This window comes from Schistocerca nitens, chromosome 8, assembly GCF_023898315.1.
Source record: "Schistocerca nitens isolate TAMUIC-IGC-003100 chromosome 8, iqSchNite1.1, whole genome shotgun sequence".
NCBI lineage: Eukaryota > Metazoa > Arthropoda > Insecta > Orthoptera > Acrididae > Schistocerca > Schistocerca nitens.
Window position 1 is genome coordinate 146,399,696 of NC_064621.1, and position 27,082 is coordinate 146,426,777.

Consider the following 27,082-nt stretch of genomic DNA (forward strand, 5'->3'; position numbering starts at 1 on the left):
AGCAGATAGTAATAGTAGGGCAGTCAGAGCCTCGCTGCGCCGGAGGGTAATTTGGAAGCTCTGCCGACGGGAGCAGAGCGCTGTTGGGATAAGTCCAATCCTCGCAGAGGGAATCTGCTGACGCAGAATGGCAACGATCAATCCATTTGTGCTTTTATTAAACACCACCATTTCTGTTCTGTCTACGATGCGAATAAAAACTGTTGCTGTAACTTACAGCAAATGAATTGTATGCAAGAGATGCGACTAGAGGGCAATGAAACAAGCGGATAATCCTAATGCACGCAAGTCCGGAAACTAATGGTTTTCAAGATAGGACGAATGCACAAGTGGGGCCGTGGTTGGCTGAGAGAGGGGACCAAACAACGAGGTCGTCGGCCCCATCGAATTAGGGAAGGATGGGGAAGGAAATCGGCCCTGCCCTTTCAAAGCAGCCATTTGCCTTGCGCGATAGGGAAATCACTCGATACCTAAGTCAGGATGGCCTGACGCGGATTTGAACCGTCGTCCTCCTGAATGCGAGTTCAGTGTACTAACCACTGTACCACCTCCCTCGGTAGGTGGGATCATGGACAAGCTAATCAACTATTTGGATGATGTTTCTTATGGTGAAACATTGCGATGTGGTTCAGGGGATAGGCAAAATAATGTGAACACCTGCACTTACTTGGGAATGGTTTATTAATAAGGGGTTCTGCGATTCTTCTTGGAATACTGGCAGATAATGTTTGTATAGTATCCAGTGGAATGTGGGCCGTGGTAAAGATTGTTGTTTTGAAGAGCGCGCCGCAGCGCGTAGTGTGAAGCAGTCGCCCTCCGTTTCTGGCGGTGGCGCTGCTGTGGCAATCGCAGCTTTGGTGTTTCCCTCTGGTGGCAAAGGGGAAAGGTTGCCTGTTCACGTCGGATTTAAGGGGCGCTATGAGGTCGGTAGTCGGTCAGTCTGGGTCAGTCTCTCGTCCCCAGCTTGCTAGTCTGTCTCTCATCCGCATTTGTTCGGCAGTTAGCGTCTGTCTGTCGTTCGGAGTGCTAGTATATCTGCCGTTCGGATCAACCTTTAAAGCCGGCAAAAGGAGAGTGTTGTGTACATAGTTCCGCGTAGTCAGCGCGTACACAACTTTCCCACTAGAGCGCGCCCCGCTAAACACAACAGCGCAGGCGCAGCGCTCGTCTGTCTCCGCACTACAAGATGGCGCTGTCTTAGAGACGGACCAAATTCTGCTTCCGCCGATCCGCGTATTAATATGTAACGCAGCCAATGAGATTGCTGCTAACGTAGAACCTTTTCTCCTAGCGGATCACACTTGCGCAGTGATACCTGAACGCCCGTGGTATTATAATGAATGTACAGACCTCCGATTAGTCAGTCTGCATTTGTCTCCACCGGTCTGTACCAGTCTGCATTAGTCTGTAGTCAAGTTTCAGTCTGCACCTAAGAAGATTATCATATTCCCACACATAGCCATGAAGATAAATGTATATACACTTTGTCAAGTATCAGAGATATGTGAGAATAAGATTAACATACCAAGACCAAAGGAACTTCAGATTGTCAATTGTAAATAGCATCCAGAATCAAGTAACGTAAGGTTTATGCTTGTTACTATTTTAATAAATATGTGTGAAAATTAATCAAGTTCTGTTTAAAGTTGGTCATCGTCAATCTGCTACTCTAAGCGTGCAAGTAGCATTTCTATCGTCTGACCTAACGGCAGAAGATAAACACGCCACAATAAGACCACGAGACATATTGCTGACACTCGCCTACTTCATTAGAGCGACAAGTCAAATATTCTGATGGTGTGTGTACCGAAGGTCTTACAGTACGCATACCACAGAGAGTCTTTCGACTCCGCCAGCAAGAGGACTCAGCGAGTGGTCGCCCAGTTGGGGCTTAGTTCCTGCATCTGAGTCTGCGCGTTAGACCGCCAGTCTGCACGAGTTTCCTCAGGCAATGGTCTTTGGCGGTTGGATCGATCGGTTGGTCGGTCGCAAACTGAGACACAACATGACTTGTCCGTCTTGAGTGTCAGCAAATGTGAGGTCGCCACGTGAGACCAGTGGGCCGCGACGTATAGCGAGGGGTAGTGACTTCGCGGTCGACATGACAGCAACAGGAGTCAACCCACGACATTCAGTCTGGCCGGTGCGAGCTGTGACACTGTGAGACGGGAGATCGGCGCTCCTCCCTGCGTCCGTTGAAGCGGCTAGCAGCAGACGGTTCGGGAGAGCGATTTGGGGGTGCTGCGCCAGGTCTTTTCGAGAAACCGCAGTTTATTAGAAGTTGAGTGATTGGTGATGTGTTGTTTGATTTATTCTTGTTAAATTCTACTCGTTTTCTTGGTGAGGTCACCAGCCGTATTGCTTTGGGGTGTCCCACCATTCTTCTCCGTTTGCCCACCCGCCGGAAGGTGGTTGTTTATAAATTGGGTGGTACGTTTTTCCCTTGTGGAGTAGGGGCGGGTTAGAGCAACCTGCGGCTCGGGTTTTTCGGTAATCTCCGTATCAATCTACAGTACGTTAGTGGCTGCCTCTGTCTTGTTTGTCGGATTTGGTGTGTTAACGTATTTATTGCTTGGAGTGTAACGGCCTAATACCTAAAATATGTTTTGATCTTTGGAAACTTTGATATTATTGCCTATGATCTTGAGAGGCGGTATCTGTGTACTGTAGAGCATCTTAACTATTCAGTGTACTGTAGAGCATCTTAACTATTGTTTGGCCAATCTTGTAGAATTTTATATAAGATTGCATTTCATGGGCTTTTATTTAAATGATCATTTTAGTATATGAAGTTGCCACCTTTTCACCGTAAGACTTTTCTTAGAAGTTAAAATGAAGTTGCAACTTCGGTGGCAACATTAATATTATCAAAACTAGACATGATTGTCTCAATGGGAATTCCGCGATCGTTCATTAAATATAATATGGCGTTTCAGTCTTCGATCGCTATTCTTTATTTTCAATTACCGGTTCCGGGCTAGCTGCCCATCTTCAGATCTGTTAGACAAATTTAAAAATGAAACTTCCTGGCAGATTAAAACTGTGTGCCCGACCGAGACTCGAACTCGGGACCTTTGCCTTTCGCGGGCAAGTGCTCTACCAACTGAGCTACCGAAGCACGACTCACGGCCGGTACTCACAGCTTTACTTCTGCGAGTACCTCGTCTCCTACCCCAGTTGGTAGAGCACTTGCCCGCGAAAGGCAAAGGTCCCGAGTTCGAGTCTCGGTCGGGCACACAGTTTTAATCTGCCAGGAAGTTTCATATCAGCGCACACTCCGCTGCAGAGTGAAAAACTCATTCTGGAAAGATAAAAATGTAATTAATAAGAGAGATACAGTTAGTGTTAGAAACATCTTAGTTTACAAAAAGAAATTTTGGAACGTATTAAATGCCAACATACCATATATTGTAGTTACAGAGTAACTTGTCCGTACAGAACACTCGGTTTGCTGTCAAAACTAAAGTAAATTTCAATCTGTTAAAATCTTATATTGCAGTTTTTAAGAGTAACCTGATTGGTAACAGTAAAAAGTGCCCTCTACCTATAACAATTGTGCATCTGTTATTATTTCACCGTATATGTTAATGGCTTTTTATCATCCATAGGCCTTCAACATTCTGATGTGAAAGTAATTGGAGTTTTTACTCCACTATAATATGGTATGATAGTGTATACATAAATTTGGAAATTAATTTCAAAGTTATTCAACCAGATACAGTTTACTACATTGATATGGACATTTGTGACAAAGAAAAGTATTACCAGACAGAATTTAAGAAAACAATTTGCTTGTTGATCTGTATTGAAGATCATGAGGACATGGTACAATTATAGACACTGCAACAAGGGAGGAGCGATACCTCAAAATATGTGGATGGAAAAGAAAGATAGGAATAGGTACTACTGGAGAGTTCAGCCTAGCCCCCTCTCATCAGCAGAAGAAGAAAAATAGAATAGAATCAGTGACAGGCATTAGGATAAGAAATAAAAGGGGAGCGCTCAAAAAATATAACTGAGATCAGAATCTCAACCACCGCCCACCAATATAAAATACAATGCAGACATGGCAGAATGGATGACCGTGATAATCCCCCTACAGTAGCTTAAGAAACCCAGCACTGATAATATTGTCTATCCCAATATTCACACCCCCCCCCCCCCAATACAGATCCAATCTAACTTTAGCATAAAAAACCTAAAATTTGACATGTACAAAGGAAGAAAAGTGCTCAGGGTTACACTGAGTCTTACAAAAACAGAAGAAATATTATCAAAATGATAAAAGTAGAGGTTGGATTTTACAACAAGCATCCTCTTAATTTCATCAACATAACATGCAAAATATCAAAAGGTATCACACTAATCCTAAACATGTTATATAAAAAGACAAAATTAAGAAAAATGACAATTGTTAGTATCTGTGTATTGCCTCCATAGGCAGACAGATTGGTTTACCAATAATACACAAAAGAATCATTTAATTCCCCAGTGTGGAAAGTCCTCAATTTCATACATCCCAACTGTCAAGTGGGCAAATAAGCAGGCATAGCCTGTTCATAATATTCCAATTTCACTCTTTTCCAACATATAGGCTCAGAAAATATAATAACAGCAACAAAATGTTTTCAGCATAAAAGACATCAGCACATGAAGAAAATAGTAGTAAGCACAAAATATGAATGTCAAAATGTCTAATAACTAACATGAGTAAACTACAACTAAAATAGCACATGTCCTACCACACAAAGAAAATAAAATTCAGAAGCAACCATTAAAATATTTTCTTACGTCTAGCCATACATATATTGAATAGTATGTATAGTACGTGTCATCAAAATAGAAATTACATTAAGTAAGCTTCAGTACCATACATAGTTTCCATATCACATGAAAGAAAATAACTTTATAAACAATATAAAATGTGAAAAATTTTCCTTGAATCGAGGTTATTGAGATTCGCAAATTTCATTCTAGGTATCAGACTTATAAGGTTTCAATTCAGTTACATTTCTTAAACCAAATAATGTCCTATATTTTGGATAGATCAATCTGTAAGCATTTGGGTGAGGATTTTCTTTCACCTCAAATGGTCCTATATAAATGTCAAAAAAAGTTTTAATTTTGAAGTCATAAGTTTAGATTTTTCTTTCATTTTAACGAAAACCAAATCACCAATATTAAAGTGTGAAAACCTGTCTTTTGCATTGTGTCTTTTCTTTCTGTAATCTGCTTGTTTTTTCATGGTGTCTTTTACAATTTGTTCTCTCTCCTGAGGTGACAAAATTTGACAAACTGGAAAATCTATGTGTTCAGTAATAAAGCTAGTGGGTCTTTTATTAAACATAATTTCGAATGGTGAAAAGCCAGTGGATGTATGTTGCAAAGTGTTCATTATGTCTTCAAAATCATTTACATATTCAATCCAATTTACATGGTTCTCACTACAATATGTTCTGCAAAACCTCCCTATCTCTCTCATGAACCTTGCTGCCGGATTACTGGATGGGTGATAAACTGAAATCAAAATATGTTTTATGTTTGAATTTTCAACAAAATCTTTCCATACTTTTGATGTAAATTGTGAGCTATTGTCTGACGAGATTGCTTGTGGAGTACCTACCTTATTGAAATAATCACTGGTTAATTTAGATGTAATCTGTTTACTTGTGGCTTTGGTTCAAATGGCTCTGAGCACTATGGGACTTAACTTCTGAGGTCATCAGTCCCCTAGAACTTAGAACTACTTAAACCTAACTAACCTAAGGACATCACACACATCCATGCCCGAGGCAGGATTCGAACCTGCGACCGTAACGGTCACACGGTTCCAGACTGTAGCGCCTAGAACCGCTCGGCCACCCTGGCCGGCACTTGTGGCTTTCCTTAATGGATACAATTTGATGAATTTTGAGAATATGTCAACAATCACAAAGATATAACTGTAACCTCCTTTTGACTTGGGGAGGGATCCTTAAATGTCGCAAGCTGTCAGCTCTAAATTTTTGCTGGGCAAAATATTTTGCATCATCCCTGTGCATGTTTGATTACTTACCTTTACTCTTTGGCATCTGTCACAGGTTGCTAATTTTTTCTTCACTCTTCTGGCAATATTATAAAAATAGACGTTTTCCTGAATCTTTTGTATGCATTTGACAGAACCACAATGTCCAAAGCTCTCATGTATATACTTAATTAATGTGTCTGTGTTGCTTAGGCCAACATAATTTCCAGTCATCCAAATCAGGTCTTAATCTTCTGAACAGAATCCCTTTGTGTACCTTATAATAATCATCTACCTTTTGCTTAACTTCCAAATAACTTTTTACCAATTTCCAATTTTCATCATGATTTTGGTGTCTCCTAAGGTCATTACAAATTTTTAAAATTTCTCCTTCCTCTTTTATCCCCTTCAAATACATAATTTTCAAATTTTTATCATCAGTGCCTGTTTCATTATCAAAATTTAGCCCAATAGGTGACCTAGAAAGTGCATCAGCAATAACATTTTTCTTCCCCTTAATATATTTATTTTCATACTCAAATTGTTGTAAGAATAATGACCATCTGGTGATTCTACTATGATAAAGCCTACACTCCTGTAAGTAACTTAGTGTTTTGTGGTCAGAGTAAACAATTACTTTGTGTGCAAGAATATAATTTTTAAATTTGTTGAAAGCCCAATGTATAGCCAAAAGTTCTTTTTCAGTCAGAGTGTAAGTCTTTTCATACTTTTGTAACACTCTACTAGCAAGTGCAATGGAATGGTGTTCAATATGATCTCTTATGACTTTTTGCTGAAATAAGTGTGCTCCTAATCCTGTATCACTGCTGTCAGTCATTAAACAGAAGGGTAAAGACATGTCAGGCCTATATAGAATTCTGCACTGTGAAAGTTGTTTCTTTATCTCATCAAATGCTTTTTGACAATCAGATGACCAATCACAGACAGTATTTTTCTTTAATAGATCACATAAACAAGAAGCGTTCATAGCTTGAGTACTGACATACTTTCTGTAAAATCCAGAAAGACCAAAAAAAGATTTTAATTGTTTTTTTATTTTTAGGAACAGGAAAATTCTCAATAGCTCAATTTTTCTCTGTCAGGTTCAATCCCCTTTTCCGAAATAATGTGTCCCAAAAATTTCAATTCACTTACTCCAAATCTACATTTTTCTAACTTTAAGGTTATACCCCATTCCCTTAATTTTGTACACACCTGTGTTAGCAATTCAAAATGTTCTTCCCATGTTTTTCCAGAAATCAAAATATCATCTACATATACAATAAGTTTAGACAGTAGTTCATCCCCCAAAACAAGATCTATTGCTCTAATAAACTCAGCAACAGAAACAGTTAGTCCAAATGGTACAACACAGTAATGATAACTTTTCCCCATACAAAAATGCAGTGTATTTTCTAAAATTTATTTCTAAAGAAATTTGGTGAAAGCCTGAAGTTAAGTCTAAGCTGCTCACGAATTTCACACATTCAAATTTATGTAACAGTTCATCTATGTTTTCTGGATGATCATTTTCTCTTTTCAAAAATTTGTTAAGGTGCCTAGAATCGAGTACAAGTCTAACACCACCTCCACATTTGGAAACCACCACCAAAGGATTATTATAATCACTGTCACTTCTTTCGATTATACTCCATGCTTCCATTTTTTTTTTTTGTATCTCACACTCTACTTCTTTTCTTTTTGCAAAAGAAATACTGTAAGGCTTGAGGAAAAAAGGTTCATGATTTTTAAGGTGTAAAGTGCATTGATAATTCTTGACTCTTCCAGGTTTTTCATTGAAAATACCTTGAAATTCCCACAATAAATTTTCCAACTGTCTCTTTTGATCACTGTCCAAATTAATTGATTCCTCTACTTTGCTTTTAACTAGGTTTTCATAATTTTGACCAGAAAAATTTAGCTCAGGCTTGTTATCATAACAGTACAAATTCTCTTCATAGTCTATGATTTTCCTGACATGATTGCAACCTTCTCCACATTGTATAATAAACAGTTCTGTACACACACTAATATTGCTTTTGGATTCACACACAATTATTTAATCTCACTCCAGCTAAATGCAGCACTTACCTTTAACACCCAGTCCATGCCAAACAATATGTTCTCTTCTAAACTCGGAATAACAAGACAACCCTGCTCAAATTTTGCATTTTCTATTTCAAATGATAAAAATACTTGACTTTTGATGTCTTTACTGTGTTTGCCTGTAGCTCCTCTTATCTTTACTCCCATTACAGGGTCCTCAACAAAATCAACACTGTATTTAATTTTATTTCTGAATTTTTCTGAAATAGCTGAAATAGGACTCCCTGTATCAATGATACATTTACCCTCCCAACTGTTTACTTTAGCTTTAATGTATGGACACCCTAATTCACATTCTTCTACTTTTTCTTTTAATGGTTCATGTAACAGGTCATTTTCAATTTCTCTAAAATTACCCTCATTATTTTCCTGATCAGTTTTTAACAACTTTACACACACATTGACACTTTCATTAACATCATCTATGGATACAATAGGTTGAGCATACAACAGATATTCATTACATTTTACACTTTGCCACCAGTGAGGATATAACCTTCTACAAATTTTAGCTAAATAGTTCCACAACTCTTCCCTATCTGTTTTGTAATTGCAACTGTTCCATAATATTTTTAAAAATTTTTCACCTTTTCCTTCAGAACTTGTATGTGGGTTTAAATACTTCACACTATGGCACAACATTACAGTCCTCTGCTATATTAAATTGGTTACACTGACTTAACTTTACCTGTTCTTCAGATGCATAAGTGTCCTCCTCCTCATTACTAACCACACTTACCTCATCACTAACCACACTTACCACATCATAATATTCACAATTATCAACTTCATTATAGCTTCACTACGTCACTTGCAATAATCTCGACGAATACCTGATACTTACCTACTGCATTAATCTCACCATTACTTACCTCCGTACAACTCTCAACAACATCATTAGCTTCCATATTTTCATCAAAATCTAAACTTTCCTTATCATGCATCCTATCCACAGTCACATTAAGTTCCATTTCTCTCTCTTCACATAAATTTTCATTTTCATTAAATAACTTATTGAAATCAGAGCTGTAATGTTTGTCAGATACTTCAGAATTACATAGATTATTATTCTCTACCCAATTATAAAATTCTGCCACAATTTCAATATTCTCATCTGGCTTTTTCTCAGAAGTAGTTACCTTAGTGCTTTCAACATAATTATTTTCTCTTATTGCATCCCAAAATTTCTGATCAAAACTTAAAGTATTAATTTGGTGCTGAACATGAGTGTCTGTTATTTGTGGTGTGTTTTTGTTTTGTCTTTCACTGGTTTTGTTATAAGTTACATTTCTCCTTCTTCCTCTGTCTGTAAATTCCCGGTTGTTATTGTAGGTCCTATTGTGATTAAATTTTCTCGCCCCAAAACTGCGGACCCTCATTGAGGCGGTCCGGAGTTTTCCTGCCTGTTTTCTCTGTTTGATCTCCAATTTTGTTCCCCTCTGTTTCTGTCATCCCATCTGTTTCTATTTCCAAAATGTCTATCCCTGTCTCTGTCATTACCATCATGATCGTTTGAATACCACCCCCCCCCCACCCCTGCTGTTGGTGTTCACCATTGTTAAAATTTTGCATATTCCCTCTTTCTAATGCCCTATCCAATTTATCCACATATTTTAAAAATTTTTCCACTGAATCATCAGGCCCATGAACTAAATCCCATTGCAATTTTTCAGGTAGCCTTCAAGTACCATTACAACCGTCGGGCACGTACAGGTAATAGCCAAAATGACGTGAACAGTGGTAGTAATGGGATGGTTGTGTTTGACGGCCAATAACACAGGTAAGGCAAGTGTAGGGCTGGACTGTGCGAGTTCAGTACGGACTAGGCATCAGTGCAGGTTGTTTACGAGTAGTGCACACTTCGTATTTGCATTCAGAGGCCGAGGTCGACGTGCAATGAAAGACCTAAGAGTGTTCCAAAGAGGGCAGTTTGTGGGGAGCCGATTAGCTGAAGCATCGGTACTCAAGGCAGCCAACTTATTGAGTGTTTCAAGAGCAACTGTTTCAACAGTCATAACAGCCTACACAAAATATGGAAAATCATCATCGAGTAAACGTAGTAGTGGGCGCAAATAGAAACTAAATGACAGAGATCGTCGTACACTAACACGAACTGTGTCAAAAAAACACAGAAGTACGGCGGCTAAAGTGACTGCAGAACTCAATAGCCATCTTAGAGGCTCCATATCTATCGACACTGTTCTCCGAAAACTCCATAAAACGAATACTCATGGACGAGCTGCTATACCGAGACCAATAGTGACGATAACCAACGCAAAGAAGTGTGAATCATGGTGTCAGGATCATAAATCCTAGACGGAGTCAACGTTTTCGTTATTTACAACATCGGGCCGCGTTTACTTCTGGAGATCGCCAAAAGAAGCCTACAATCCTGATTGCTTGATTCCAACGGTTAAGCATGGAGGTGGAAGTGTGATGATGTGGGAAGCGATATAATGGTATTCTGCTGGTCCCGTCATTACTCTCAAATGCCTTGTAACAGCCAACGGTTATGTGAACATTTTAGGTGATCAGGTGCACCCCATGATTCAAATGATGTTCCCCAATAATGATCCCATATTTCAGGATGATAATGCACCCAGTCACACAGCCAGGACAGTACAATCGTGGCATGCAACTGAACTATAGCGTCTTCCCTGGCCAGCACAGTCCCCTTGTGGGCGTTGTTGGAGCGCAGACTCTGGAGCAGATTTCCGCCTCCCTCGTCACTACAGGAGTTAGAAGAGGTTCTGATCGAAGAGTGGCATAACATTCTGAACCGTGATTTATTTTCAAAGAATATTCTTAACAATTTATTTTATTTACTAGCGATTCATCAAGAACATTAACACATTTAATCACACTATGTATACATGGAAGTAGTTGGCAGGGAGTAACTGATGAAATCATAATCTAATTCCTTTTAACAAATATGAATTTTACTCACTTTAATAGTGCCTAAAAGCAGTTTTAAAAGAAACAGATTTAAAATTGTAATCAGAAAGCACCCTTTAAATATCAAGTTACAATTTATTTAGAGGCAACAAGGAAGAAGTTTTGACTGTATGAGCTTTCGGGCAGAGAACCTTGCCGCTTCCTTTTGACACAGCCGTAGTTACGACCGCTCACATCGGCCTCTGAAAGACTACACTGGTGCAAATCTGCAACACACGAAATTACTTTAAACTAAACGTTTTAACGATTTATACAAGCACACAAACTATGCCTCCCGTAGGAGGGATGGAAATGGTACAAATCACTAAAAATTAAAATATTAACTTTGCCACCGAAGGTGGAACTTGATTTTTAACTTCTAAGAAAAGTCTTACGACGAAAGGGTGGTAACTTTATATACTAAAATGATCATCTAAATAAAAGACCATGACATGCAATCTTATATAAAATTGTACAGGGTTGGCCAAACAAGTTAACATGCTCTACAGTACACAGATGCCGCCTCTCAAGATCATAACAAGATCAAAACATATTTGAGGAATTAGGCCGTTACACTCCAAGTAATAAATTCGTTAACCCACCGAATCCGACAAACATGACTGAGGCAGCTTCGAACGACTGACAGACACTAACTGCCTAATAAATGCGGACGAGAGACAGACGAGCAAGCTGGGGACGAGAGACTGACCAAGAAAACAAGTAGAATTTAATAAGAGTAAATCACACAATATATCACCAATCACTTCTAATAAACTGCTTTCTCGAGAAGACCTGGCGCAGCACCCCAAATCGCTCTCCCGAGCCGTCCGCTGCCAACCGCTTCAACGGACGCAGGAAGGAGCGCCGATCTCCCGTCTCACGGCGTCGCAGCTCGCACCGGCCAGACTGATGTCGTGGGTTGACTGCTGTTGCTGTCGTGTCGACCGCGAAGTCACTAGCCCTCGCTATACGTCGCGGCCCACTGGTCTCACGTGGCGACCTCACATTCTCTGACGCTCAAGACGGACAAGTCATCTTGTGTCTCAGTGCGCGACCGACCAACCCATCGATCCAACCGCCAATGACCATTTCCTGAGCAAACTCGAGCAGACTGGCGGCCTAACGCGCAGACTCAGATGCAGAAACTGAGCCCCGACCGGGCGACCACTCGCTGAGTTCTCTTACTGGCAGAGTGGAAAGACTCATTTTGCTTGCTTTAAAGGTTGATCCGAACGACAGACATACTAGCTCTCCGAACGACAGACAGACACCAACTGCCTAACCAATGCGGACGAGAGACAGACTAGCAAGCTGGGGACGAGAGAGACTGACCCAGACTGACCGACTGGAGAGGTTTTTTTTTTCCTTTATTGAATTTAGATTGCCCCCGAAGGGGACGGGCTGGCAGCAGCTTAGTACGCTGCTCTGCAGCCTACAGACTTTTTAAAACGTAAGAAGAAGATAAGAAACAATAAAAGCAGGCGTTAAAACGGTGACTTAAATTGTAAAACGGCGGAAAATTGTGGAAAGTTAAAACATAAAGCAAGGGGTTGGCAAAGCTAATAAAATAAACAGGAAGCAGACAGGTAACATAATAGACAGACAATTCAAAAAGATGGTGACAGTCTGGTTTCTGTTCGCAAGATATATAAAAATCACACCCAGCGACAGTATGATGTACGTTCGCAACACACACAAAGATGACACACCCTAGCTAAGGGCAGATGGGGGGGGGGGGGGACCTGGACAGATGAGGGGGAAAACAAGGAGGGAGGAGAGGAAAAACGAAAGGGGGGGGGACCAAAGGAGGGATAAGGGTGGGGGGGAGGAGCAGGGCAGGGCAGACGCGAGAGGGAATGGAAAAAGGCAGAGGAGGGAAACGCAAAAGGACTCCGGGTGGGAAGGGGGGGGACAAAGAGAGGGTAGGTGGGGAAAAAAAGAGGATGGAAGGGGGAGAGGGAGCCGAGGAAAAGGACAGAGGAAAGGAGGGGGAGTGAGGATCAGAGTTGATAAGAGGGATAAATGGAGGGAGAGAGGGCATCATCAAGGAGGAGGAGTTGATGGAAGCCACCTTGGGAAAGTAGATGAAGATTGTAGAGATGGAGGTTAGGGGGGACACAACAGTGAAGATGTTGCAGGGGGCGGGGATGGAAGAGGAGCAACCAGGGGGTGAGGGGGATCAAGGCAGCGGGAGGTGTAGAGTATGCGGGTATGTTCGAGGCATAGGAGCAGATGGAGGAAAGGAATGAGGTCATAGAGGATCCGTGTGGGGGACGGGAGGCGTATACGGAAGGCGAGGCGGAGTGTATGGCGCTCAAGGATTTGGAGGGACTTACAGAATTTGGGGGGGGGGGGGGGGCAAGATATCCAGGTGGGACTGGCATAACAGAGGATGGGATAGATTAAGGATTTGTAGGTGTGGAGGATGGTAGAGGGGTGCAGCCCCCATGTCCGGCCAGAGAAGAGTTTGAGTAGTTGGTTGTGGGCCTTGGATTGGATGGAGCGGAGATGAGGGATCCAGGTGAGGCGACGGTGACTGGCGAGCTCGTAGCACCCCTTAAATGCAAAGCTGGGATTGCCACAGCGGCGCCACCGCCAGAAACGGAGGGCGGCTGGTTTACGCTACGCGCTGCGGCGCGCTCTTCACAACAGCAATTTTAGCATGGCTCAATTGTGTTCCCATATTATGAAAAAAATTATTACTGGTTGTGAAGTTTGAGCAATAACTTTCCCGCCTTCCCTATAGCTGTGACTGACACGTTGATTAAAGTAAGGCTGGATACTGAGGTCGGTCATGTTCCGCAGCCGCGCGATCCTGACGAACGAGGATGTGGTGGGCGGTGGTGCGGAGTCGTGGTGGCGCGTGTGGCGGCACGACTTCTGGGGCACGCCGCTGCGGCACGCGGGCTCGCACGGCTCCTACCGGCCGCTGGCCGTGCTCAGCTTCCGGCTGGACGCGGCGCTGTGGCGGCTGCGGCCCGCCGGCTTCCACCTGAGCAACGTGGCGCTGCACGCCGCCGCCACCGCCGCCGTCGTGCGCTGGGCGCGCGCGCTGCTCGCGGCCGACGCCACGGTGAGTGCGCGCCGAAGCAGAGACACTTCAGGGACGGCCGAGGTTTCGGCTCGCTAGCGGAGATTGCGGCTCGCGAGCCTTGAGCTGGCACGAGTGCCACAGCTCTCTCGCCCAACCACACAGCTTCCCCCTCCGCATCCCTCCCCCCGCCCCCCACCCTGCGCGTTCCAGGCTGTCTGAATGTGAGGAGGGGACGTGGGGAAACAGTGAACCAGCTACATTTAAATGGCACTGCAGTCGCACTGCATACGACATATTCCTCAACAACATAGGTCACGAAAAACCAAGTTTTCAGTGTTATTTTTATTATGAAATGTTAATTAAATGGACACCCTAGCTGCAAACAGGCGATGTACTTCACTGGGGACATGTTGAAAATGTGTGTTCCGACCAGGACTCAAACCCGGGACCACCTGCTTACATGGCAGACGCTCTACCCATCTGAGCCACCGAGGGCACAGAGGATAGTGCGCCTGCAGGGACTTATTCCTTGCACGCTCCCCGTGACACCCACAATCCCAACATGTCCACACCACTACATTCGTAGTGCGCCTAATAGATCTTTGCCCATCATACTCATTACTCGTGGCAGATTAATCTACCAAGTCTCATACGAGTCTATTAGGCGCACTACGAATGTAGTGGTGTGGACATGTTGGGATTGTGGGTGTCACGGGGAGCGTACAAGGAATAAGTCCCTGCAGGCGCACTATCCTCTGTGCTCTCGGTGGATCAGATGGGTAGAGCGTCTGCCATGTAAGCAGGAGGTCCCGGGTTCCCGTGCGGGAATGCCATCAACATCTGGGAAGCGTGCCAGCAGATGGTGGCCCACATCAACAGAACGGCGCCGGGAAGCATCACAGTGGAAGCAATCACCGCCCCAGACTGCAACCCATTTCCACGGCCCAAGCGACTGGCGACTTTCTGGATCCTCGCCATGACGGCACACGCCATCGTAGCGCGGAGGCAGACCGACCAGCCGGCCTTCCTGATGGACATCTGGGAGGAGAAAGCCCAGCAGCACAGGCGATACCGCGAGAACTTCAGAAACTTCCTGCAGATTCCACTGCAGACAGCAATCACCAGAGTCCTTCCCAGCCTGTGACCCTCAGCACCGCCACCAGCCACCTCACCGCACTCATCACAAGAAAAACGTGTGCAGTGATAGTGAACAAGTGCAACACAAAAGATAAAGTGCTTTCTCTTCTCGCATCAAATAGTGAAGTATAGTAGTATAAAATGTTTCTTCTTGGTGAAATCAGTGATACAAAGTGCTTCTCACCAAACATCTGTCATGCTCGCAGCCAAAACAGTGTCAAAAGTATGCACAGTACTACTACCAGTTTTTTTATTAACTTTTCTTCCATTATTTGTACTATACTGACTAGGAAACAAGCATTACTTAGTGGAAAGTGCCAACTACTGATTATTATTATTATATGTTTTTTAAATGATTTCCCTTACTTTGTGCCTATAAAATTCTACTGATTACTCACACTCTCCTTTCTGATTCTCTTATGTAATATGACAAAATTTTCTCTCTTCTTCAGTTTAGGTATATTCTGTAGTATATGTAAAAAAGTTTCTTCCACTTCTGCTCCACCTATCATGGTGACGTTTCGCTCATACTGTCCCACTTAACAGTGTAACTAGAGGAAGAGATCAAACCAGAATACACAATGTGCCTGTGGCATCACAAGTGCATCACATACACAAACATAAACTCAAAATCAATGCATCGATGCCAAATATAAACTGTTATGCCTGTCCTGCAATGTCTACCCACTAAAAAAAAAAAAAAAGAAGACGACGACAAATGGCCATGTAAAAGGGTTTAATGAACAACAATAAGAGAAAAACGAAAAAGGAACATATAAAAACGAAAACATATAAAATGACAGTAATATTAACCAACACTAGGAATATAATAGGTTAATAGAATAAAATGTCTTTTTTTTAATGTATCGTTGTTAATATATTTAAATAAATATATATGGTTACAAAAAAAAAGAAAGGTTCGAATCCCGGTCGGGGCACATATTTTAATCATGTCTCCAGTGATGTATATCAACGCCTGTTGGCAGCTGGGGTGTCCATTTAATTAAAATTTCATTTCTAGCAAAGCTGCATTGTCATCTACGGTAACTGTTCTTTCGGGAACAGATACTACCGTCATATATATAGTCATTTTTATTAATTTTCTCGCACTGTAGATGTGATTCAGTTCTTTTTTGGTACAAGCTGTCGACATATGGACAGACACAGTTTCACCGATATTTGCACTCATGTTGCCACATAATTGCGACTTATTTACTTTCATAATCTGAAAAAGCCTTTGACACTCGTTGTTGTGGTCTTCAGTCCAGAGACTGGTTTGATGCAGCTCTCCATGCTACTCTATTCTGTGCAAGGTTCTTCATCTTCTAGTACCTAGTGCAATCTACATCCTTCTGAATCTGTTTAGTGTATTCATCTCTTGGTCACCCTCTACGATTTTTACCCTCCACGCTGCCCTCCAGTACTAAATTTGTGATCCCTTGATGCCTCAGAATATGCCCTACCAATCGATCCCTTCTTCTAATCAAGTTGGGCCACAAATTTCTCTTCTCTCCAATTCTATTGAATACCTCCTCATTAGTTATGTGATCTACCCATCTAATCTTCGGCATTCTTCTGTAGCACCACATTTCGAAAGCTTCTATTCTCTTCTTGTCCAAACTATTTATCGTCCACGTTTCACTTCCATACATGCCTACACTCCATACAAATACTTTCAGAAACGACTTCCTGACACTTAAATGTATACTCGATGTTAACAAATTTCTCTTCTTCAGAAACGCTTTCCTTGCCATTGCCAGTCTACATTTTATATCCTCTCTACGTCGACCATCATCATTAGTTATGTGATCTGTTATTCGAAATATTTTATCACATTCACGACGTCAATGTAGTGTCCTCGTGCAACTGTAGAGTCTTGTACCATAGGAAGCAGGGGGGCTGCTATGCTCTTTCTACAAAACAAATGCTCACAAGGGTTAACATGGTTCTTTATTTACAGAAATAAATAGCTGCCACTCAACTTTAATAGAGTCCATGCGTTGTGGCACTGTCGTAGTCTGAGTGAATCAGTGAGGCAGCGAGAAACTGCGGTCAGCGGCGGCGGCCTATACACGGTGTTACAAAAAGTTACGGCCAAACTTTCAGGAAACATTCCTCACACACAAAGAAAGAAAATATGTTATGTGGACAAGTGTCCGGAAACGATTACTTTCCATGTTATAGCTCATTTTATTATTTCTCTTCAAATCACATTAATCATGGAATGGAAACACACAGCAACAGAATGTACCAGCGTGACTTCAAACAGTTTGTTACGGACATGTTCAAAATGTCCTCCGTTAGCGAGGATACATGCATCCACCCTCCGTCGCATGGAATCCCTGATGCGCTGATGCAGCCCTAGAAAATGGCGTATTGTACCACAGCCGTCCACAATACGAGCACGAAGAGTCTCTACATTTGGTACCGGGGTTGCGTAGACAAGAGCTTTCAAATGCCCCCATACATGAAAGTGAAGAGGGTTGAGGTCAGGAGAGCGTGGAGGCTATGGGATTGGTCCGCCTCTACCAATCCATCGGTCACCGAATCTGTTGTTGAGAAGCGTACGAACACTTCGACTGAAATGTGCAGGAGCTCTATCGTGCATGAACCACATGTTGTATCGTACTTGTAAAGGCACGTGTTCTAGCAGCACAGGTAGAGTATCCCGTATGAAATCATGATATCGTGCTCCATTGAGCATAGGTGGAAGAACATGGGACCCAATCAAGACATCACCAACAATGCCTGCCCAAAAGTTCACAGAAAATCTGTGTTGATGACGTGATTGCACAATTGCGTGCGGATTCTCGTCAGCCCACACATGTTGATTGTGACAATTTACAATTTGATTACGATGGAATGAAGCCACATCCGTAAAGAGAATATTTGCACTGAAATGAGGATTGACACATTGTTGGATGGACCATTCGCAGAAGTGTACCCGTGGAGGCCAATCAGCTGCTGATAGTGCCTGCACACGCTGTACATGGTACGGAAACAACTGGTTCTCCCGTAGCACTCTCCATACAGTGACGTGGTCAACATTACCTTGTACAGCAGCAACTTCTCTGACGCTGACATTAGGGTTATCGTCAACTGCACGAGGAATTGCCTCGTCCATTGCAGGTGTCCTCGTCGTTCTAGGTATTCGCCAGTCGCGAGTCATAGGCTGGAATGTTCCGTGCTCCCTAAGACGCCGATCAATTGCTTCGAACGTCTTCCTGTCGGGACCTTCGTTCTGGAAATCTGTCTCGATGCAAACGTACCGCGCCACGGCTATTGCCCCGTGCTAATCCATACATCAAATGGGCATCTGCCAACTCCGCATTTGTAAATATTGCACTGACCGCAAAACCACGGTCGTGATGAACACTAACATGTTGATGCTACGTACTGATGTGCTTGATGCTAGTACTGTAGAGCAATGAGTCGCATGTCAACACAAGCACCGAAGTCAACATTACCTTCCTTCAATTGGGCCAACTGGCGGTGAATCGAGGAAGTACAGTACATACTGACGAAACTAAAATGAGCTCTAACATGGAAATTAAGCGTTTCCGGACACATGTCCACATAACATCTTTTCTTTATTTGTGTGTGAGGAATGTTTCCTGAAAGTTTGGCCGTACCTTTTTGTAACACCCTGTATACATGCTGTGTGGAGGTCGTCGGCAGTTTGTTGCTTGTCGGTGTGTGTCTGGTCCCTCACATGATAGGCGCACTTGATCCCGGACCTGCTATCCATCTTCGCGCGGCGGAGGTTCGAGTCCTCCCTCGGCCATGGGTGTGTATGTTTGTCCTTAGGATAATTTAGGATAAGTAGTGTGTAAGCTTAGGGACTGCTGACCTTAGCAGTTAAGTCCTATAAGATTTCACACACATTTGAACATTTTTTTGATCTTCGCGCTAGATCATTGCCAACCGGTGCGCTGGCGATAGCTTACACCAGCACAGAGAATAATTTAGATACGCTGGACAGTTTTAACCTAAAAGAATTTGTATTTTAGCTGTGTATTGCACTAAAGATCAGTATCTCGCATCTGCACATGTGCAGTGGTGCTTCCAATTGAAATGGCAAACCATCTTGTAAACAGCTAGGAAACAGATGTGAGTCTGGCAGTGTCATCGTAAAATTTATAAAACTATCCGTGTAATTCTTTCAAGACCAGAATGAATTGTTCAAAATTTGCATTTTCTTTAACGTCAGTGAGCTTAGATAAATGGACAGTGGTTTTTTTTTCAGGCGATTTTCCTTTCAAATGTATCCACATCCGATCAGATGTTAATTGTCTCTCACTTTCTAATGTCGTGCTGTGGTTAGTGTGCAGTCGAGTCCACATACCACTTAAAATGTGTGGTCTACAGTCCATTCCTGATGTTCTAATTTTCTTTCCTGTATTCCTTCTTCCTTCAAAAACTGCGTTATAGCGGGTTTTCAATCGAAAAATCATTCCAGGCATTTCCCTTGACTTAACCAACGAACGTTGCAGTAAAATGTGAAGTGCCCATACTCTTCGTCAAGTTTCATCGAAAATTGTTGCAATTGTCAGCGCAGTAATGCTTGCAACTTCAGAAGACTTACTTACTACTCGTACCGCGAAGTTCATCATGTGATCCATGCCTGAAAATTTAGCACAAAGTGCTTCTTGTTCTACAGAACAACGGATCCCGTCCATCGGTCATTGTAATTTTTTGCTCTTTCATCAACGAAATTTTTAAATTATTTCTGCATTGTGGTGTGATGTTGTACCATAGCAGAATTACGGCACCCTCGATTATGCGACTGCATAATATATATTAAGAATTTTAATCCTTCTCTTCCGGCATTTCCATTCATTTTTAAAGGCTTATGATGACAGATTGCTGGAACTGCCTCTTTTTGTGGAAACTTCCTTTGTAATATCAACAAATAGCGAAGGATGAACAGCGTGACATCACGATACTACCGAATTGAAGAATATTGTTGTTGTTGTGGTCTTCAGTCCTGAGACTGGTTTGATGCAGCTCTCCATGCTACTCTATCCTCTGCAAGTTTCATCATCTCCCAGTACCTACTGCAACCTACATCCTTCTAAAATCTATTTAGTGTATTCATCTCTTGGTCACCCACAACGATTTTTACCCTCCACGCTGCCCTCCAATACTAAATCGGCGATTCCTTGATGTCTCAGAATATGTCCTACCAACCGATCCCTTCTTCTAGTCAAGTTGTGCCACAAACCTTTCTTCTCCCCAATTCTATTCAATACATCTTCGTTAGTTATATGATCTACCGATCTAATCTTCAGCATTCTTCTGTAGCACCACATTTCGAAAGCTTCTATTCTCTTCTTCTCCAAACTATTTATCGTCCATGTTTCACTTCCATACATGACTACATTCCATACAAATACTTTCAGAAACGACTTCCTGACACTTAAATGTATACTCGATGTTAACAAATTTCTCTTCTTCAGAAACGCTTTCCTTGTCATTGCCAGTCTACATTTTATATCCTTTCTACTGCGACTATCACCAGTTATTTTGCTCCCCAAATAGCAAAACTCCTTTACTACTTTAAGTTTCTCATTTCCTAATCTAATTCCCTCAGCATCACCCGACATAATTCGACTACATTCCATTATCCTCGTTTTGCTTTGTTACTGTTCATCTTATACCCTCCTTTCAAAACACTGTCCATTCCGTTCAACTGCTCTTCCAAGTCCTTTGCTGTCCCTGACAGAATTACAATGTCATCGGCGAACCTCAAAGTTTTTATTTCTTCTCCATGGATTTTAATACCTACTCCGAATTTTTCTTTTGTTTCCATTACTGCCTGCTCAATACACAGATTGAATAACATCGGGGAGAGGCTACAACTCTGTCTCACTCCCTTCCCAACCACTGCTTCCCTTTCATGCCCCTCGACTCTTATAACTGCCATCTGGTTTGTGTACAAATTGTAAATAGCCTTTCGCTCCCTGTATTTTACCCCTGCCACCTTCAGAATTTGAAAGAGACTATTCCAGTCAACATTGTCAAAAGCTTTCTCTAAGTCTACAAATGCTAGAAACGCCTTTCCTTAATCTAGCTTCTAAGATGAGTCGTAGGGTCAGTATTGCCTCACGTGTTCCAACATTTCTACGGAATCCAAACTGATCTTCCCCGAGGTCGGTTTCTACCAGTTTTTTCATTCATCTGTAATTGTCCGTGACTTATTAAACTGATTGTTCGGTAATTTTTACATCTGTCAGCACTTTCTCTCTTTGGGATTGGAATTATTGTATTCTTCTTGAAGTCTGCGGGTGTTTCGCTTTTCTCATATATGTTGCTCACCAGATGGTAGAGTTTTGCCAGAACTGGCTCTCCCAAGGCCGTCAGTAGTTCTAATGGAATGTTGTCTACTCCTGGGGCCTTCTTTCGACTCAGGTCTTTCAGAGCTCTGTCAAACTCTTCACGCAGTATCGTATCTCCCATTTCATCTTCATCTACATCCTCTTCCATTTCCATAATATTGTCCTCAAGTACATCGCCCTTGTATAGACCCTCTATATAGTCCTTCCAGCTTTCTGCTTTCCCTTCTTTGCTTAGAACTGGGTTTCCATCAAAGCTCTTGATATTCATGCAAGTGGTTCTCCTTTCTCCAAAGGTCTCTTTAATTTTCCTGTAGGCAGTATCTATCTTACCCCTAGTGAGATAAGCCTCTATATCCTTACATTTGTCCTCTAGCCATCCCTGCTTAGCAATTTTGCACTTCCTGTCGATCTCATTTTTGAGACGTTTGTATTTCTTTTTGCCTGCTTGATTTACTGCATTTTTATATTTTCCCCTTTCACAATTATATTTAATATTTCTTCTGTTACCCAAGGATTTCTACTAGCCCTTGTATTTTTACCTACTTGATCCTCTGCTGTCTTCACTACTTCATCTCTCAAAGCTAACCATTCTTCTTCTACTGTATTTCTTTCCCCCATTCCTGTCAATTGTTCCCTTATGCTCTCCCTGAAACTCTGTACAACCTCTGGTTTAGTCAGTTTATCCAGGTCCCATCTCCTTAAATTCCCATCTCTTTACATTTCTTCAGTTTTAATCTACAGTTCATAACCAATAGATTGTGGTCAGAGTCCACATCTGCCCCTGGAAACGTCTTACTATTTAAAACCTGGTTTCTAAATCTCTGTCTTACCATTATATAATCTATTTGAAACCTGTCAGTATCTCCAGGGTTCTTCCATGTATACAACCTTCTTTTATGATTGTTCTGCCAAGTGTTAGCTATGATTAAGCTGTGATCTGTGCAAAATTCTACCAGGCGGCTTCCTCTCTCATTTCTTAGCCCCAATCCATATTCACCTACTACGTTTCCTTCTCTCCCTTTGCCTACTACCGAATTCCAGTCACCCATGACTATTAAATTTGCGTCTCCCTTCAGTATCTGAATAATTTCTTTTATTTCATCATACATTTCTTTAATTTCTTCGTCATCTGCAGAGCAAGTTGGCATATAAACTTGTACTACTGTAGTAGGCGTGGGCTTCGTGTGTATCTTGGCCACAATAAAGCGCTGAGTATGCTGTTTGTAGTAGCTTACCCGAACTCCTATTTTCCTATTCATTATTAAAGCTACTCCTGCATTGCCCCTATTTGATTTTGTATTTATTACCCTGTATTCACCTGACCAAAAATCTTGTTCCTCCTGCTACCAAACTTCACTAATATCCACTACATCTAACTTTAATCTATCCATTTCCCTTTTTAAATTTTTTAACCTACCTGCCCGATTAAGGGATCTGACATTCCACGCTCCTATCCGTAGAACACCGGTTTTCTTTCTCCTGATAACGACGTCTTCCTGAGTTATCCCCGCCCGGAGATCCGAATGGGGGACTATTTTACCTCCGGAATATTTTACCCAAGAGGGCGCCATCATCATTTAACCATACAGTAAAGCCGCATGAAGAATGTAATGCTGAAAAAAAAAATGCTGCACCACAATGCTAAATGAAATGTCGCAGAATATTGAGTACTTCTGAGCAGGAACGAGCAAAGGCGAGGCAGCAGTCCGTGAGTGGCGGACTCTGTAATACCTGAAAAAGATCAGCTTCGCTTCTTTGTTTTTATTCGTTTCCTGAGAAAATACAAATTAGAATATTCAAGAATATTTTTAAAATGAACATTATATTACTGTTAGCAACTGTCGCTCGAAGATGCTGTAGAGAGCTCGAGTGTTAAGTACTTCGTTTCAGTTCATTACTGATAGGATCTCCTATGTCAGGTTTTGGAATCCTGCTAAATCTTAGTATTAGTTAACACGCTAAAATTCCACTTAATAATATGTTCAGTATCGTAGGCGATTAACTACCACTAAAATTTCTTTCGCTTTCTGTCACTTTCGCTTTTCTTTGATCCGCCCTGAACGATTTCCAAAAGCATACTGACAAACGCGCCTCGTCCTAATCCATACACCAGATGTCGCTCACGTGGGACACTGCCGTAACTACACCTTCTGTTGTGTTTTGTCTCCTGAAGCTGTCGCACGCTGTCGCTCACCTCTGTCGCTCACGTAGGGCACGACCTTACACCCTTCTCAGTTCAAATGCATCATCTTAACATCAGGACCGTTGAACATTAGACTACATCCTAGAACATTCTGGAACATTATAGAACATTCTCTAACTTTATAGAAGATTTTGGAACATTTCGTAACATTCTCCAACTGTTTGGAAGGTTCTAGAACAATTTGACAAGTCTCGGCCACGTCAGCAGTCGATTCTCAGCTGCTTCACCAACCTCCCAGCACAAATTCATTGGTACTATGCCCTGTGTTGACACAAACATTCGAAACTAACTCGCCAGTTCTGAACCGAAACCTTCTTCATAGATGGGACGATGGAGGGTTCTAATTACAGCTGGTGGTGGAAATGTTCCACTTTTAGAAATTTTGTGTGACTGTGGTTCCTACACGAATGAAATACTAATTGGAACAATAAAATCACATAAAACTAATCCATCATAATTCGTATATACGTTGTAGTAGAACAAAAGAATGAAGGATAGCAATTTAATAGTCGTCTATGCAGCCTTACTACTTATTCTTCAAGATATCAGCTAGGCAGAAAATTGAAGAAAGGGTTTGTGGTGTTATTTCAGTGATCTCAAAATCGAGACAGATATGCAAATTACTTGGCAGAATGAGGCCACTGATCAGTGTGACGTTGCCTCGATGCAAGCACTGATTCAGATCGGAACGGTGTCATAAAGCAGTCCTACCATCTTCTGACGCAAGCTGACCAGCAGTTGTTATAACTGGTCCTCTATAACCCGGACACTTCAACGGAGTTGATGTCCGAACTGGTTCCACACATGTTTCATCGGGGACATATCTGAGGATGTCACTTGCTACGGGGGTACTTTAACGTGACGCAGGCAGATCATACAGAAAAGTTGCCATTTGTCACCAAGCATTGCCCAATTGAGACATGCCACCACAATATCGTCGCTTGTGACATAAAACATGAGCATGCAGGCTAACCGTACGTACAGTTGTCGCGTCAGAGTTCCCTCAAGGACTACCAGCGGCGACATGAGGCTGTGCTCGATGGTTCCCCATACAATGTCGCAGGAGTAATGCCGCTGCGTGTCTCTACAAGCCGGCCGCGGTGGTCTAGCGGTTCTAGGCGCGCAGTCCGGACCCGCGCGACTGCTACGGTCGCAGGTTCGAATCCTGCCTCGGGCATGGATGTATGTAATATCCTTAGGTTAGTTAGGTTTAAGTAGTTCTAAGTTCTAGGGGACTGATGACCACAGATGTTAAGTCCCATAGTGCTCAGAGCCATTTGAACCATTTTTTGTTTCTACAAAACATTGGAAGAATAGAATGTCTGGGGCAGTGCAGAACCGTAATTCATCGCTGGACACAATGCAACACCATTCATCGGCAGTCCATGAATCCTGGTCGGCAGTGGTTAGCACACTGGACTCGCATTCGGGAGGACGACGGTTCAATCCTGCGACCAGCCATCCTGATTTAGGTTTTCCGTGATTTCCCTAAATCGCTCTAGGCAAATGCCGGGACGGTTCCTCTGAGAGGGCGCGGCCTAATTCCTTCCCCGTCCTTCCCTAATCCGATGAGACCGATGACCTCGCTGTTTGGTCTCTTCCCCCAAACAACCCAACCCATACCTGGTCGGCACTGCAGACGGAGTCGTTTTTATTGTTCCAGCGCCAGAGAGCCCTGGCAGTAATGACGACATAGGGGAAAAAATAAGCTGAAGATATGAAGGTTGTGTTCGGGAGAGCATTGGACTTGGGTAGTCCATGAAGCAATATTAGCTATAGTGCTGCAGTGGTGTAATGCCCAGTATTCCTGCCTATAAAGCAAGGAGACCTGGGCTGACCGGGGCGCTAATTTTAATCCACTTATTCAGCTTCCATATTTATCATAGATACAGATGAGACTTAAATGTTTCGAGGAAAATTTAATTATAAGATATATACGATAACCTGACGTACAGGGTTTTCACCATTACATTCAACGCTGGGGTGTTATTCCAGTGTTGGAGTGCCCTGGCAGTAGTGACGATTTAGGGGGAAAATAAGCTGAAAATATGAATTGAAGTTTGCGCTGGGGAGGGCATTGGATTTGGGCAGCCCGTGCAGCGATGTTAGACACATTGCTGCTGTGGTGTAATGGTCAGCATTCCTGCCTAATAAGGAAGGAAACCCGTTTGCCTTGTGGTGGTAACGACATGTTTCTCATAGGACTGTAGTTCCCTGTTTTGGCTGCTGCCAGTCTCCGACCAATGGTGCGGGATGACACAGAATGTTCCGGAGAATCCATTACTTGTTCTCGGATGGTAGAGGCATATGTGAAAGTGTTACGACGTGCTGATGCACAGTATTGCGGTACTTCATTGCGATGGTCGGACATGGTCCATTGGATCCTTTGAAACTCATGTCAGTTGCTGATAACGCTGTCTCAGACGAGCACGTGGAGCCCCTCACTGTGATCAATCAACATCTGTCGCTGTTCACGACCCTTGTACAGGGTGGTCATTAGGTCCCGAAGAGTTTATAAGAAATAATGCACACATTTATGTGGTACATAATCATGATCCATTTTTGGGATAGCGCGAGCCTGTCGAGGACGTGCAACAGGAATGCATTCAGAAATTTCACACCCAAACACCAACAAGAGCAAGCATTTTCTTGCTTGTAAGTAATTTAAAAAACAAGAAAACTCAGACGATGGCTCTGAACCACTCTCCAGGAGACCACCTGTACCACAGGAGACTGTACAGAGGATCAGAGAAGCAAACGAAAGAACTGCGAATGCATCAACACATCGTTTAGGCAACGAGTTGGATGTGCCAAAATCAACGATTTTGAAAGTTTTGCACCCTGCACTAAATAAAAAAAGCGAACCACATTCGGATATTTCACAAGTTAGGCCATGAAGATAACGCAGCTTGCCAAGCAGCGTGTTACGATGTGAGAAATCAAAGACTGGAAAGTTGCGCACGTCACACCAATATTCAAGAAAGGCAATAGGAGTAATCCACTAAATTTCAGGTCCATATCATTAACGTGTACATTCGGCAGGATTTTGGAACATATGAATTACCTTGCAGAGAATGGTCTACTGATATATAATCAACACGGATTTAGAAAACATCGTTCTTGTGAAGCACAACTAGTTCTTTACTCACACGAAGGGTTGAGAGCTCCGAGCGGTTCTGGGCGCTACAGTCTGGAACCGCGCGACCGCTATGGTCGCAGGTTCGAATCCTGCCTCGGGCATGGGTGTGTGTGATGTCCTTAGGTTAGTTAAGTTTAAGTAGTTCTAAGTTCTAGGGGACTGATGACCTCAGAAGTTAAGTCCCATA

The 27,082-nt window shown here is 42.5% G+C and overlaps 1 protein-coding gene across 1 annotated transcript in view; it reads left to right on the forward strand.

Annotated features, from left to right (window-relative positions):
* LOC126199455 (protein O-mannosyl-transferase TMTC2-like) overlaps nucleotides 1–27,082 on the forward strand; it is a 1,057,651-nt gene that overhangs the window by 335,135 nt on the left and 695,434 nt on the right. Inside the window, exon 3 of the mRNA XM_049936376.1 lies at nucleotides 13,850–14,105. Coding sequence (XP_049792333.1) covers nucleotides 13,850–14,105 — 256 coding nt within the window. The remainder of the gene's footprint in view (nucleotides 1–13,849; nucleotides 14,106–27,082) is intronic.